Source organism: Calypte anna, chromosome 4 (assembly GCF_003957555.1).
Source record: "Calypte anna isolate BGI_N300 chromosome 4, bCalAnn1_v1.p, whole genome shotgun sequence".
Lineage (NCBI taxonomy): Eukaryota > Metazoa > Chordata > Aves > Apodiformes > Trochilidae > Calypte > Calypte anna.
This window is the reverse complement of record NC_044247.1, coordinates 4,327,427-4,343,932: the sequence shown is the minus strand read 5'-3', so window position 1 is coordinate 4,343,932 and position 16,506 is coordinate 4,327,427. Positions and strand designations below refer to the sequence as shown.

The 16,506-nt window shown below is 44.1% G+C and overlaps 1 protein-coding gene across 2 annotated transcripts in view; it reads left to right on the top strand.

Annotated features, from left to right (window-relative positions):
• IL13RA2 (interleukin 13 receptor subunit alpha 2) overlaps positions 1–3,627 on the top strand; it is a 32,089-nt gene extending 28,462 nt beyond the window's left edge. For both annotated transcript variants that reach the window (XM_030449247.1, XM_030449246.1), the window contains 4 exons: positions 500–657; positions 1,488–1,632; positions 2,281–2,383; positions 3,283–3,627. In XM_030449247.1, coding sequence (XP_030305107.1) covers positions 500–657; positions 1,488–1,632; positions 2,281–2,383; positions 3,283–3,325 — 449 coding nt within the window. In that variant the 3' untranslated portion in view covers positions 3,326–3,627. The remainder of the gene's footprint in view (positions 1–499; positions 658–1,487; positions 1,633–2,280; positions 2,384–3,282) is intronic.
• The last annotated feature ends 12,879 nt before the right edge of the window (positions 3,628–16,506 follow it).

Sequence of the window (16,506 nt, the reverse complement as noted above, 5' to 3'; positions counted from 1 at the left end):
AATGTCAGAGGGATAAATAGCTACTCTTCCAGTTAAGCCACTGGGCTAATAAGCTGGATTTCTGTATTCAATTATTGCTGCCAAATGTTTCATGTGTGGCTTTGGGCACCTGACATAAACCAGAGCCTCCCCTGGGATTCAGAGGATGCCACACTGCCACCCTGCAGGGGCCAGGGCTGTCCTTGCAGCACAGGGAGGGCCACACGGTGAGGGGAATGTGCTGAGCACAAGGCTCACAGCCCAGCATTTCAAAACTCCTGCCCTGAAGCTCAAAGCAAGGACCTAGCCCAGCCCATGTGTCAAGTTAAAATAAATAACCCATGCTCCAGCCTCAGTGTCATCCTGTAGCACTGAGGCTGACAGCAATGGGAGTCCAGAAATCCCATCAGGGAAAGAAAGCAGCAGAGGTTGGCAGATACTAACTCCAGCCTTTCCCACCAGGAGCTGTTTGATTGCACCCCTTTGATTGAACTTCTCTCTTTTTTGTTTCCCCTGCCAGCAAAGCCCTTTCCCCCAAAGGACCTGGTGGTTTCCATGTCTGCAGCAGAGGAGCTACAGGTGGCTTGGAGCCCACCGGGTGGCAAAACACCTCCCCAGTGCTTGGAGTATGAGGTTCAGCTGACAGAAGATCAGGGGGAGACCAAAGCTGCCTGGGTGGTAAGGGTGATGTATGGGTGCTACAGGGTGGGGAGGGGTGGGGGAGCCCTGTCTGAGGGTGGGCAGCAGGCAGGCACACAAGAAAAATGGGGTTCTCACCAAATTGCAGACAGTGTGTTAAGTGCCCTGTTCTCAGACTAAGTTTGCTGGTGCTGCTGCTGGAAACAATGTCAAGCTGCTCCATTCCACATGTTCCTACTTAACATCCTGACCTGCAGCCACAGGATTTGCTTTAGCAACAAGAGAGAGCAGCATGACTCTGAGTGATTGCTTCCTCAGGCCTCCTGTCTCAGAAAACTGTTATTACAGAAATTAAAGGTTGTTGTAATTTGCTTTCCTGAATATGGTTGCACAACTTGGTCCAATGGAACTATAAGTCTGGTATCTCTAAAGAAGTATCTGGGACATGATATGTCTTCTATGTGTAGTGCTTTTTCCTTGTGCATTATATAGGTGAAATTCTGATAGCAAAAATGACAGGTACTAATTAAGCATGAGGGATATCTGAAGGACATATTTTCTTTAATTGCCATATTCTACACAAGTATTCTTAGCTAATTAATGAAAGATTACATAAATTAACAGGCATAAATGGCAACATACATGATGGCATTCACCCAGAATATTTTCAGTAGATTCATTCCCATAATCATCTCATTTGAACTAGCTGGTCCAAGAATATTAGGAAACCATTTGAAACTGCCAAGACATATTCCAAGGGTTTGTAGAGCCTGGAGAATATGTTCAGAAATATCAGGCCATGCCAGAGAACTACCTGGGGGTGGGACACAGAATTCCTTGATGTTTGTTCTCTCTGTTTTGTTTCTCAGTCTGTGCCGACTCAACTGGAGACCACTTTAACCATTCCCAGAGCAAATCACAGTCGCATCTCATGTGTTCGTGTCAGAGGAAGAACAAATATTTTCTGTGCTGACCAGGGCTTTTGGAGTGAATGGACACAGGAATGTTTCTCTGGTATGGAGCCCAAAGTAACCAGTGTTTCTTTTCCATGCTTTATAAAGCCTGTTTGGGACCAAGTGCTGATGGCTGCCATGGGCACCTGCAGCTGTCCAGCACTGGAGGTGGGATGCTGGGTTAGTTATACCCTCAGCTTACTCCAGGACAGCTATTCCTACAGTTTTGTATCTCCAGCATATTTAGCAGGCAAGGCCTAAAATATTAATGCCTCTGCACCAACACCTTTCACAGCTGCACAGGGATAGCTGTGATGGAGGAATGACTGCTTTGCAAGAGAGGGGCATGAGGTTCTTGGAGTCTCTCTGCCAGGTATCCTCCTGAATGTCCTGCAGTCCACATCAGCTCCTTTGCACCCCATAGGCTTACAGGTCTGTCCCCTTGTGCACTGATTCTGCTGCAAGATGCAGAAGGGGTGGAAGAGGCCCATAGCAGTGGCTGTATAGAGATGCAGGATGTTACCCTGAATGTTAGTATGTAACCTAAAAAGTAACATATGCCTGGCATGTATCTGTAATAAGGAAATAAATACATGTAGGCTAACAAACCTGAATACACTGAGTTTGCATCTGAGGCTTTTGTAAGAGAGAACAGGAGCTGTTCTGGAAGGTAGCATTTTTTCTTATTTACTGTCATTTATCTTCACAGTGCCCAGAAAAGGGAACAAGCAGCTACTTATCCTCATTTCAGTCGTCATGAGTTTGTCAAGTAGCCTCATAATATTTCTGTTGATTGGCCAGTGCAAGAAAAGGTAAGTACTAATGCAGCCTGTCCATGCAATGTGCTTTTACGTGGATATCTCAGAAAACCATTATAAATGAAGCAGCATATTAAATGTCAAACTAAGACTGGGCACTAAACAACAGGGTTTTTTTCAGGAAGCACCCTTTTAAGTTTGGCTATTTCTGATATACAATGTCTCACAACAACACATAAACTCACAGCAGAGACCCAAATCCTGGTTATATGACCTCAAGTGGCTTCTGTTAAACACATCCATTACCTGCATGCACAACAGAATAATAATGCCACTACCTTGCCCTAAACCACTCAGGCAGCAGAGGTCTGTACCAGTTGTGTTAAAGAAGTGCCACTTTTATGGTCTAATCTATGGTCTATCATTCTCTTTGTGCTCTCATCCCATTTATTTACATTCATGTCAGTGACAGAATGCAAGGAAAGCAGACTCAGTAAATGCATTTGCCCATATCCATATTTTTGGTACTGGGGACATTTTCTTCATATCTGAAGGACCACTTAGAGAGACCTCGTCCCCTAATACTGATAAATGTTACCTTTTCCTTATGGCTATATAGTCCAAACAAATAGGTACCTTTTCTCATTTGCCTTATAAGCCATTGCTGATGAGGGAGAAGTGGCTGTGACAATACCTTCCTGTTGTCCTCAGACATGAGCAAAGGCCTGTTTGGTAGCTGAACACATGGAGTCTGAGACACACACTCCAGAAGTGTTTTGCATCCTCCTTTTAAATATTTTGGTTCATGAAATTCAAAGTGTAGATGAGGAAAAACCGTGGAAAGAAATGCTTCTTTGCATTGCCACTGGGAGGTGGCAGTGTGCAATGGGGATGCTGTACCATGTCCCCAACTGTCTCTTGGTGCCAGGAATAACAATGTGTGCCCATTTCAGATCCCCAGCAGGAAAGCCAGTGAATGCATCGGTGGGATGCTAACTCTGCCCATGGCTGCTGTATCACTTGCGTTTGATGGATTGCTCTTAGAATCTCATCCCAAGGAGAGCCAAATAGCCATGAGCTTTCTATAGCCCATGTGGATCTTTCTTCCCTGCTGCCCTCTGCAAGGCTCATTGCTGCAATTTATGTCCTCAGTGGGCCCAGGAAAACATTGAAGGAATTTTAAACTGACTCAGGAGCAAGCTGTTTCTGATAACAGGACAAGGGAGAAAAAGGAGGCAGCAGAAACTGCTCTGAATAAAGATAACACATTGCTCTGTGGGTTTGTTTGTTTGTTGTATTTTTTAAGGAGTCTAGAAATCTGTCAACAGGACACACACGAAAAAGCAGCACCTCACACACAATGCTGGGCACAAACACCTCCATCTAGCCACTGTACCCCACCTTGCTTTCCCCCCTACACCTCAAATACTCAGCCTGCTGATGGTATCTAAATGCTGACTGGGAACTACTTCAGCTATTTATTTCAGTAACTGCTATGCCCATCTCTTGCAAAGCTGAAGTGGGGAGGCCTTGAGAGAAACTTGGGTTGTAAAAAGGTGTGATCCCAGCTGCAGCAAATGATGGGTGATTTAGATGAGATGTGAGGGCTGCTCTGGCAAAAGCAGTGTGGGAACTCCTCTAGGAAGTAGGTGCTGGTACCAGAATTCAATGAAGAACCCAAGATGTGTCTCAGCAGCAAATATTCAGCTGATAAAATTGCTGACTGATTTTTAAGGGATCATTCCTTATGATGATGATTTTAAAAATAATTAAAAATCAGGCCTAGGTGAGACACTGTCCTCCAAGCCCATCCTGGGTTTTTTGGGGGGTCAAGGAACTAACCAATTCAAACCTAGAGGTTTAGTGTGCCTTCATTTCATCTGAACAACACAGAAAACCTATTTTCTTGCAGGACCATTTATTCAGAATGGGAATTTTTAGTGAACAGTGGAAGCTCAGAAAGAAAATCCAGTTTGCATCAATCAGCCATGTAAAAGCCATGCTAATTTAATCAGACACAAACCAACACAGCAAGTGCTGTCTTACACATCCAACTGCAAAATTATTCAATCACTATCAGCTGCTTCCACTGCTAAATGGGCAGCCACCCAATGTTATTTGAGGAGCAAAGGAGGAAAGCTCCAGAAAAAAAAATGTCATGCACAGAGTGGAGCAGAAATTGTTTCCTGGCTCTCGGCATTTTGATGAAACTCTATCTCTGCCTTTATTCTCTCCTGGGACCTCTAATCAGACAGCATGGGATGGCTTTATGTTTAAAAATACCTGTGAGTATGCACTGGGCATTGAAATACTGTTTTATCTTGGTGAATGTAGCACATTAAAATTGGGGGAGTTGAACTTGCAAGGCACTGACAGAACTAACAGAGAAGGTGAAAGGAACTACAAGAAATGGAAGAAAACAGGAATAAAGCTGGCTTGTCATAGAAGAAACCCCCAGCCCCATCAAAAGAAGACCTGGCATGCAAATCTCTAAAATTTGCTCACTAGAGCAATACAAGCATCCTCTGTGGGATGGGAGAGAGAGGTTCTCTTCCCTTGGTGCCCTCCCAGCAGCTGCAGAGTCACCATCCTTTCCTCTCCACTCTCCAGTAGGATTTTTGCTGTAACAAGGGACACAGCCCCAAACCACAGCTGCCCCTGGCTGCCACAGCACAAATAGTTAACTCTCACTTGCTCTGGAGGTTGGGCTGCATGTGTGTTGGGGTGCAGAGGGATGGGCAATCAGGGCCTGGCAATCTCTGGGAGGACCAAACCTGGATCTCTTGTTCTGCAAGAGCAGGATGAGCAGAGATGCTCAGCTGAACTTGTTCTAGGGTTTCCAGGTGTTTTCAGGAACTAGAGGATTTTGGCACAATCAGAACCAGCTAGCATTTAGGTGTTGAGTTTTCAGAACTGACACCGGGGCAATAGTTACTGAACAAATAATAATAATAATTAAAATCAGAAAAAGGACTACAGAAAACTACTGGAAAGAGTCACACTGAGATTTGCCATTACTCTAAATAAATGCTGATAGGCCTCTGATCTTCTGACAGCCTTTTAAACAGTTTGAATATCTACTAAAGACACATGAGTACATTGTGAACATGCTCCAGGGGAAAAGTGAGTCAGGCAGCCAAAGCCCCCTCTGCTTCCCTGGACATCTGATGTGATCTCGCTCACTTCACAAGCAGAAAATCTGGACATGATCATTTGGAGTGGGGCAAACAGTGTGACCCCCCCCTTAACCTGCTGGACTGATTTAAGCTGGGTTGAAGTTTGTGGTCTAATTTTGTCTAGAAAGAGGTAAGAAGGGAAGAAAAGTTAAAGAGAATGGGCACAGGTAAGAGGTAGTGAAGGAACGAATGCTGAACCTCTGCAGCTAGAACTCAGCCCAAAAAAGATCAGAGCTATTTCAGTAACCACAAAATATAAAAGTTATGCTGAAGCCTGCCTAGAAACATGCCTAGTAACAGAGTGATAAATTAAGTATATCTACTTATGGTATCTGTATGCTGCAGCTTTACAGGAGTGTTTAGGTGAAGAAAGCTGATCTTGGCCCTGGCATGGGGCTCTCTCATCACCAAACTCACCCCAGCTTAGGGCCTTCCACCCCCCCTCTGCTTTCTCACAGCATCACATCTGCAGCATGTGCCACATTTAATCCTAATAAATGGCCATCTTCTAGTCAGATCATCAACCTGGCTAGAATTTCACTTGTGTGCTTTTTTCCCCTGTGGTTATAGAACTACATTACTTATGAGTTGTTGTGTTTTTTTGTTTGGTTGGTTGGTTTGGGGTTTTTTTGTTTGTTTGTTTTGTTGTTGGTTTTGTTTTGTGTTATACAGTATTTGTATTATAGTGGTTTAATTCATTTGCTGTAGTCCATAATAAATATTTTCAGTAAAATGCATTCAAAATCCCTCTTTTGGCATACTCTGCTCTTATTGTTTCTAGCTCATGTCTGGGTTCCCCAATGTTTTTACCATCTTATCCCTACAGGTCTGGTGAGGCATTTCTTTGCTAAACATACAAAGAAAACTCCTTTGCATATGAGTTTAGCATCTTCTCCTTTGCTTTGAGTTTAGCATCTTCTTTCTGTCTTTGACTGATAAAGTCTTAGAACCATTTGTTGAAGAATAAAAAGCAATCTCTGTTGAGTTTTTTTCCCCTAGAGGATGTCAATACTTGTCAAACACTTGAAAGCACAATCCTGTGCCTGCTGCAGGGCAATGCAAATTCAGTTTGCATCTGTCATATTCTAACTGCTTTTGGGAAGCAGGAAAACAGGGAAGGCAAATGCTAAGGCCTCTGAACTCACAAAATCACTCTCCTTCTCTTACTGAGGTCTATTGCCAAGCTTCCAACAAAAGAATAACTTGAGAATCAGTTTCCCCATTATCCATCTTCATATTTTTTTCATTTTTCTTCCTGACCTCTGAATACAAGATTTTGAAGTGTTTTAACCTCTAGAACCTGACAGTGGCTGAAAGTCATAAAGCGAGGCTGGCATCTCTCAGGACCTCTTTACTCCTCTTGCACTTGAGGAAATGAAAACGTAGGAGTCGCAGCACACTGGCTGAGGCAATTCTATTGAAGTTTTCCATCTTGTACAGGTGCTTGAAACTCCATGGCCACTGGGTGTCAGCATCTGTGCTTGAAGGCAGAGGAGGAAGAAAGCAGATGCAGCATCGCTTCAGCCAGAAGACAGCATTTGGTGCATGAAAATGAAAGAGAGGACAATGGCTCTCTCACTTTACGATAGAAGAGTTTTGTTCTTTTGTACTGCTAAGAAGTGACATGTCACATCTCTGCTCCCTCGTTCAGCTCCAGGCTGATTGCTGAATAACATCACCCTCGTCCCTTGTGGTACTGTGACCCAGTGGCCCAGCACTGCTGCACTGGCACGAGGTTCATCTCCTATGGCCTGTGCCAGCCCAGACCATCCCCTGAGCCTGCCCTTCCTCCCCGTGCCACTGATCACCCACACAGTGATCACCACATCTGCTGAAACCTGAGGTTTGCTGGGTGGGGGCTGCACCCCACTGGGTCCCTGCCTGACTCTGGCATCAGCTCCAGCATCCCTGAGGCACCAGGGATCTCAGAACCCCTCTTGAAGCCTTCACAAGTCTCAGCATCCATTCCAGAGCCACCACAGCTCTAGGGGACACCTAGATCTTGAATGGACATAAAGTGCCTCCAGCTTCCAAAGGCTGAGGCTTTTGGAGTGCAGTAAGCAATGATATAATCTAAAATCTGGAGACCTTCATGGGCCACAGCAGGTTTGCAGCTCACTGGCCTTGTGTGTCAGGCCACGTTTGAGAGCATTGCCAAACTCTGTATGTCTGTGTAGAAGCTGCATCTTCTGAGGAGGGTCTGGCAAACAAATACATATGATGCATCCATTTAACAAAACAATCTGAAGCAACATATTGCAGCTGAGATGTCTGAACATCTGAAATGTCTCTGAAAAGTCTCTGCATCAAGTTCCTCTTCCCAGAACGCAGGGTGATAAAACAACTGGCTGAGAAATGATGATGACCACAAGGTTTGCACCAAAACTGAGTATTCACTTCTGTGCCATCCTGGGCTGCTTGCCTCCTCTACTGGAGCCCTGTCCAGACACAGCACAGGACTGTAGGTGTTATGCCATCAGATACATATAAAAAAAAAAAAAAAATCAAACCACCAGACAAACCCAAACTAATTTAAAAATCCTAAACATGGCCTTGATGTTTGGTTTTCTGATGGCTTTGCCCAGGAAAGGACCTCAGTGGTTAAGCAGGTCTCACCCAACAGAGAGTTGGGTGTAAGCTCATCCTTAAGTGTAGTGAAATGAGGCAACCAGGTGCCACTAATTGGCAGGGCGTGGGCATGAGCTCCTTTTATTGGCCCCCTAATCCTGCTCATGCGCAGTTAGGGCCCACCTTAATCAGGCACAGGTGGGCTTAACACAAGCTCATGCCCACTACCTGGCAATTAGTAGCACCTGGTTGCCTCATTTCACTACACTTAAGCACGGGGGTTTGACAGGAATGGTGACAGTCCTGCTGTACTCCCCAAAAATGGGTGTGCTCATCTCTGATAGCAATGAGAGCCCAAACAGAACCTCTGCCATCTCTGAGGTACTAATTTAGGCTGAATTGTTCTACCTTTGCAGAAAGGCACAAAAGGTCGCCCCAAGTTCCTGCAGTTGCAGTGGGGGGATTTGAACTTTGGTCAGCAGTGATCACCTACAAACGATGCTTTTTCTTTCCCTGTCTGAGAAACTGTGAATGAAGGTGGTAAGGGCATGGAACACCTTGGTGTGCTTGGATGTCCCACCTCACCAAAGCAGCAGGGACATGCAGGAGTCTTTTTCATTTAGGAAAAAAACCCCAAACCAAACAAAACTACAAAAATCAAGGATTTTTCTACAAACCAGGAAATACCTTCTCTCGGTAGATTTCACTTATTTAGACAGCTTTATGATTTAAAAATGAAGGGTGTCAGAATGTTCTTCATTGGAATTCATGCAGGGGTGGAGAAAACTTGTATGGCAAACATAAACATGATGTTCTTTGGAGAAGAAGCTCCATATTTCAAGGCTAAAATTTGTAAACATGGAAACATAGAAATTTTGGGGTTGGAAGAGACCTTGAAAGATCATCTAATCCAATCCCCTACAGCAGTCACCTACAGCAGGTCACACAGGAATGCATCCACGTGGGTTTTGAATGCCTCCTGGGAAGGAGGCTCCACAACCTCCCTGGGCAGCCTGTGCCAGTGCCCTGTCACAGTGAAAAGTTCCTACTTATATGTCTGTGGAACTGCTTATGTTCCCGTTTATAACTGTTGCCCCTTGTCCTGTTGTCAGTCACCCCTGAGAAAAGCTTTACTCCATCCTCCTGGCACTCACCCCTTACAAATTTATAATCATTAATGAGGTTGCCCTTTGTTCTCCTTTTCTCCAAGCTGCAGCTCCAGCTCCCTCAGCCTTTCCTCATCAGGGAGATGTTCCACTCCCTTCATCATCTTGGTCTCTCTGTACTGGACTCTCTCAAGCAGTTCCCTGTCCTTCTGGAACTGAGGGTCCCAGAACTGGACACAGTATTCCAGCTGTGACCTCACCAAGGCAGAGTAGAGGGGGAGGAGAACCTCTCTCAACCTACGAACCACCCCCTTTCTAATACACCCCAGGATGCCATTGGCCTTCTTGGCCACAAGGACACATTGCTGGCTCATGGTCATCCTTCCATCCACCAGCACCCACAGGTTTCTTTCCTCTGTGCTGCTCTCCAACAGCTCATTCCCCAGCCTATACTGGTACCAGGGGTTGTTCTTTCCAAATGCAAGATTTTACACTTGTCCTTGCTGTAATTCATTAGATTTCTCCCTGCCCAACTCTCCAGCCTGTCCAGCACAGCCTTCTGGGGTGTCAGCCACTCCTCCCAGCTTTGTGTCACCAGCAATCTTACTGATAATACACTCTAGTCCCTCATCCAGGTCATCAATAAATACATTGAATAGCACTGGTCCCAGTACTGACCCCTGAGGGACTCCAGTAGAAACAGGCTTCCAACCAGACTCCATCCCTGTAGCAGGAGGAGCCATTCTTGCTCCTGAGGCTCGACAAGCTGCTGGTCTCTTCCAGGACTCCAGCCACCACACAGCACTTCCAGGGTAGAAGTGTAGCAGGAAGAGCCTTTCTTGCTCCAGAGGCTCGACGAGCTGCTGGCCTCTCCATGCCTTGCACCAGAGTGAGCTGAGGTGCCTTCTGTGGGTGTGTGTCCCACCTTTATTGGCCCCCTGGTCTTGCTCATGCCCAATAGGGGCCTGTCCTAATCAGGCACAGGTGGACTCACACCCACTCTTTGGCAACTCAAGGCACCTGGTTGACAATGTCTCTCTACACATCCCAGACTACAACTCTCTGGCTTCTGTCCTTCAGCCAGCTCCTGATCCACCTCACTACCCAATCATCCAGGCCATACTTCTGCAGTTTAGCTCCAAGGATGCTGTGGGAGATGGTGTCAAATGCCTTCCTGAAATCAAGTCTCTCACCACCCAGGCTCAGAGCAATAAAGACTTATTTATCTGCCCACATTTGGAAAGAAAGATTGCACTGGGACATAGAATCACAGAAAGATATACCAGAAACATATACCAGATAAACTGAAGATGCCAAGAGCTCTGTATCATTGTATGTTGCTGCAGTCTCCCCTTCCCAAGCACCCTCTCTGCATGACTGTGACACTCAAGTGCAACTTCAATAACAGCCAAGAGAATGTGTTAAACTATACAGTGACATGGAATGGCTGCAGAAAACTTACACAGCAGAAGAAAACAGAGATGACAGATGAAGGTTTCAATCCCACCTCCAGGCACCCAGACATCATTTAAACCCTCATAGAGTCTGACCTGATCTGGAGGTGCTCAGGGAGCATGGGAGAACATCTGTGTCACCAAGAGGTCCCAGGAGAGGATAGTCCTTGCCTTTTATATGCTGATGTACCAGCTCTTAACTCTTGAACTGGAAATATGGTGAGGCTTGATGAGTGAGGAGGCTAAACATTGTCATGCCTGCTGGGTGAGTCACTCTGAGCTGTAGATTTTCTCTGAATACATTTTGGAACATGAACTATTGGTGCCTATAAGGGAGGAACCCCCTACACACCTTAATTTTCTTTCAGGGCATTTGCACTTACCTTAACTTTGAGAAGGATCACGATCCCTGGGAAGTTTGGGCTCCTCAGGAGGGGCACTGAAGTGTTCCTCCCCAAAAAGTAATGGAAGAGCCATTCTAGCATTCAAGTCAGGGAAAAGGACCCTGATTAAAATCCAGTGGCTTTGATGAGCACCTGTTCTTCTGCAGGAGGAGACACAATCAGCAGCACCTACAAATTAAAACTGGTGTAAATTGTAACAAATTGCAATCAGGCAGTGGTCTAACAGGCAGGAGCTTACAGCTCATTTTCAGTGTATCAGCAATTTAACTCAAAATGTCACAGTTAGATCATATTAAACACATATGCTGGATAATTAGGCTGTATTTTAATTAAGCATTAATTTATCCAATTTGAGGAACTAATTAGGGTACAAGCACAGGAAAGTTCAGAACAGTGGATTTAATGTGGCCCTGTGTGATGCTGCATGATTCATTTTTCAAGTCACAAAACACTCGAGTGCTTACAGCCTGCTGGAGTGACAAAGCAGCAGCAGTTATCCCAGGAAGCTGTTGGGGTAATTGTCTTTGCCTGCTAAGAGATCCTTTATTTTCCTGGGGAAGCAAAACGTAAGGCAATGTTCATGAGAGATGTAACACACAACAAGGACTGCTTCACAGTCTCAATTTTCCACAACAAAAGCTCCTGAATTGTATCACACTTATCCACTTGTTAGGGCCTTCCCCAAAGCCCAGCTGTAGCCCAGCAGGCCAGGCTTTTGCAGTTACACAGAGTAAATCTGCAGTTACACAGAGTAGATCTGTGTACAGACTTACACAGAGTAAATCTGCAGTTACACAGAGTAAATCCTGCTGGGCAGGGTGCTGCGACACACCATGCTGGCTGGAAAACAGCTGCCTGCTCAGAGGGGGCAAGCAGGAGGAGTGCCCAGGGGGAGGCAGCTCAGAGCACCCTACACTGGCACACTCCCTCCCAGTGTACTGACACACTCTCCTGTAGTCAGCAGAACTCATGATAATAGAACAGTTTTAAGCAAAATTTTTCAGTGTGTAGCTCATGTATTTGAGTGGTCATTAAAGATCTCTAACTAGCAAGCATACCTTGCTGCACTGATTGTCTCATATATATCTAAAATCCCTCATGTGAAGACTCTCCACCTCCATATTGTTATGGGACTGCAGCATCCCTACACAGCCAAGAGGGAATTACATGTCAGACAGATTTTTTTTTCAGCACCTGACAACTTCAGAGCAAAAGTTTCAGTGTGATTAAAAGCAAACAAGCAGAAGACTTAAAGAAAAATGAGGGAGAGGCAGAACAGTTAATAACAACTTCATAGTTAAAAATGAAAAAAAAAACCAAACATTTTTGGTACATGGTCACGTAACACCCCCTCTTATCATGAGAACAGCCCACATTTCATGGTGACACCTCCAGATGCCTTTGATTTCCCCATCACAGGCTTTGTCCCAGGCTGTTCAGCTGTTCCAATTTTTTTGAGGGAAGACTGAAGCATGATGGCATCCCCTGCTGCTATCGGAGGGCTCTGTGATGTGTGTGTTCACGTGTGCAGATGTGTGCATACATCTGTCCATCTTTGCTCTTCTGCTGTGCCTGCCCAGGTCTTTGTAATGCTTTGTCCCAGGAAAAAGCTTCAAATCCCTTTTGTTCCCCAGTCTGAAATGGAGTCAAGTGTAGTCTTGGCTTGGCATGATACTGTGACCCAGGGAGGGAACCCATCCAAGAGACATACACATCTTTATCACATCATGACTCTGCTTTTGGAATGTCATGTTAGCATTATTTGTCTGCAAGAATACCAGAAACCCATCATTATATCAAAGCTAAACAATATCTCTGAAGAGCTGCTTGTGGGTTGCTTTTTTTCTTTAAAATTTAATACTTGGAATTTAATTTTTCCTTTGGAACTTGGGCCTCCATGTTCAGGCCCCTCATGGCTTCTGCACCCCAGATGACAGAACTTAGCCTGATGAATTGAAAAGGAACAGCACTGGCCATGCTGTAAGTCAGTGATGGAACAATATGTGGGGCTTTCCAGGAGAAAGGCACTAATGGTTGACGTGACATCTCTATAGACAAAAAGGTATTAACCACATGGTTCATCCTGACTAATCACACATATTTAAATTATTGCTCAGACTGCAAGTCAAAAGAGGTAGGCTTGGTCAGAGCCTCTCCATGCACATTCAGCCTTGCAGACATCCTACCTGGACACCTCACATCTGGTGATGGGAAATGAAACAACCAGCACGTTTCAGCCTACAGCACCATTTCCAAGGAACTATTTTCATGTTTTCAGGCCAAACACCACTACACACTATTTTCAAGACAAAACTGTACCTGAGCCAAAGCCTGAGAACTCACACAAAACTTCCACGAGGTCCTTCCAGCAGGCAGCCCCAGGGCAGGGCTTCTTGAGACATCATCATGGCCAATGACTACAGCTCAGGAAAAGCAAAGTTGCTGTGGGGACAACTTCACTTTGATTGAGTTGCATAGAAAGAAATACATTCTTCAGTTTGAGGTAATTTTAAAAATGTCATTTTTAACAGTTATTACTGAAAGAAGTAAGGAGAAGAGGGACAAAGTTTAGTGCTATTTTTGTATTTAGCAAGATTTGATGTTTGGAGTGTTGGGATATCTGCTGACACTAATTTTTGTGTTCAAGCAACTGTGGGACATACTTCAAGAGTGGGAGGAGGAATGAAAGTTAACCTATCATTATCCTCGCTTTTTGTTGGTTTTCTGGAAATGACATATTTTTCACTCAGGAAAGATTTTAACTTGTGACAGATGAAATTTGTTTATTTTCTGATATATCATGGAAAAAATAAAGAACAATTAAACCCACAAACTGTCTTTAATAAATTAATAGCAGCTTTGCAAAACCCTGATGTGAATGACCCACACTGGGTGACAGTATTTAACCATTCACAAAAATGTTATCACCCACTGTCTAGAAGAGAATGCAGGTGCTATAAGGCTGTCCCCTTGTCTGTTGATCTAAACAAGTGACATACATCAGTACAGGTCCAGTTGAGTTGCAACACTCAACTTATTTACAGTTCTGGTGCTGAATTTTAAAAAAACATTTATAAAAATTCTGTAATTCTCTGTTCAATTCCTGTTATTTACATGTAAATGTAATAGGCTCCTTTTTTTCCCCATAGAACAGAACTGGCAAGGGTAAGACATGAAGGCTCCAATGCAAAGACAATTCCTGTGTGGACTTACATTGAGTATGATGATAATAAAGTTTCTGGAAAATAAGCTATTTGCACATATGCTAGAAACTACTCTAATTCAACATATTCTTCATAATTCAACATAAATGCTTCCAAACTCTGTGGTTGACTTTTAAATAAATAAATAAATAAATATATGTATATATATATATATATATGTACACACACACACACACGTATTTGGGAAAGATGTGATATGAATTCACCCAAGGAAAATAACAAACTTAAAAATCAATGTCACCTTTCTCATCTTTCTGTATTATTGGGATAGTTAAATCTGACTCACAGCAAAGGGTAGTCACTGAAAGGACAATTTTCTGTTTCTGGCCAGTCCTTTTCCTGTTGGCTAACAGACTTTTATGAAGAGGCAAGTGAATTCCTGAACACTGAAGCCCATGGTGGCATCACCAGGCTGGGACATGGTGCCTTTCTGCTGCCCTCTGCATTCAATAAGCTACACTCTGCCCTGGGATTCCCTGCCTGACTGCAACTATGGATTTTTCCCATGAGGAGATGAGGGAGAAGAGAGGAGAGGAGAGACAACTTCAATGCATCAAGCTGGGAGCAACCCAGCAGCAGATGCAAGCCATACGTTGCATTTTGGTAGTCACCTCATGAGGTTGTTGCTGTACAGAGCAATGCAACATCACAACGTTACACTAGAGAACTAGCAGAATTTTTCCTTTCTTCTACAAGTAATTTTGGTAAGATGAACACAGCAATCTTAGAGTACAAGCACTTCATGGTAGTAAACTGCGAGTTATCCCTGCCAAGCTCTTCTGTTCTGAGGATTTTCATATCAGAGGCTGACAGCGATGCTAAATGCATTTGTGTTAGATGAGCACTGCAGAATTTGTGTAATAGTTAATGAAGGTATAATAACCTCATGGGTGATATGTGGCATTAGACAATACTCTACACAAGGAAAACAGCATGAGAGGCACCACACCAGAGTCACAGTGACAGAGATTCATGATGCCCTGGAGGGTTTGTCTACACAGGAACACAAAGGAAAATCAATTCAAATTACATAAGATGTGAATTAAAAGCAGATTAGTTAAAGTGCATTAAATCCCAATGTAGATGCTTTCACTAAGGTGTAAGTGATGTTAATATGATGTACTATATTTTAATTTGGGAATGAAATAAAATTTTAAAACTAATCCAGAATTATATTCCATGTAGACCATCTCCATCTGCCTTCTTCCTGTCTCTGGTCATCATTTGCTTTTGAACCCTGTCACCACCCAATTATTCCAGTCATCTACTCAGTTCATCTCTTCCCACCTCCTCCTGAGACAGGAAATATGAGCAGAGAGCCCCATTTATGCCTCTCCCCTCAGCATTCCCCAGGAAGAGAGATCCTGTACCTCACAGCCTGACCCCAACAAACACCACAAGCACAGCAGCTTCTGCTCTACACCAAAAGCAGTTTTCTATCACCAGCACTCCAAGTCCCAGGGTGTTCAGGAATAAATATAAACAGATATGAGGACAGAGAAGACCAGAACTCTTAGGAAGCCAGAGCATTCTTCTCAAGGTCAGCCAAAGACCCTGATCATCCATGGAATCTGTGAATGCAGAGTGCCATTCCTGAGCACAGCTTGCCCCATCCCAGAGCTGATGATTATCTATAAACCAAAGGAGGCTTTTTATGAATACAAGGCACTCCATTTATAAAATGACTGAAGCAGATAACTGGGGACCACTCTGTTTTTCATGCTTCTCCAAGTGAGCAAGTGGGAACAGACAGGATCAACAAACCACACCAGAACTGGACTCCCCACCTTCCTTAGGGGAGGCAGAGCCTCCTGGGTAACAGAAAGAAAACAGCAGGACTGGAGACAGACAAAATTTAACACAGGCCTCTTGAAGTGCAGGAGTATCCCAGTAATGTAGCAAGGTACCACCCATAACAGGAGGTGTCTGGACAGATGCCTGCACAGCTGGTGTGATTTCATGATGTATCTCTGCCAGGTTTCTTTACAGTCTTTACATTGGACCGATAGGGATGAGGACTTAAAGTATATATTTACTGTCAACTTGAAAAATATAAAAAAAAAAAGTTATGCTGACCAAGTCTGATAGCATGTATTTGATACATAACTACTAACGTGCGATTCTGGACTCCAGCAAATGCCACCTGAGATAAATATTCAGCATTTTTGTTCATGCACTGGAAGAAGAAGAATTCAAACATTCTGTCTGTGACATATGCAAAGTAACTAATGATTCTGATCTAGTC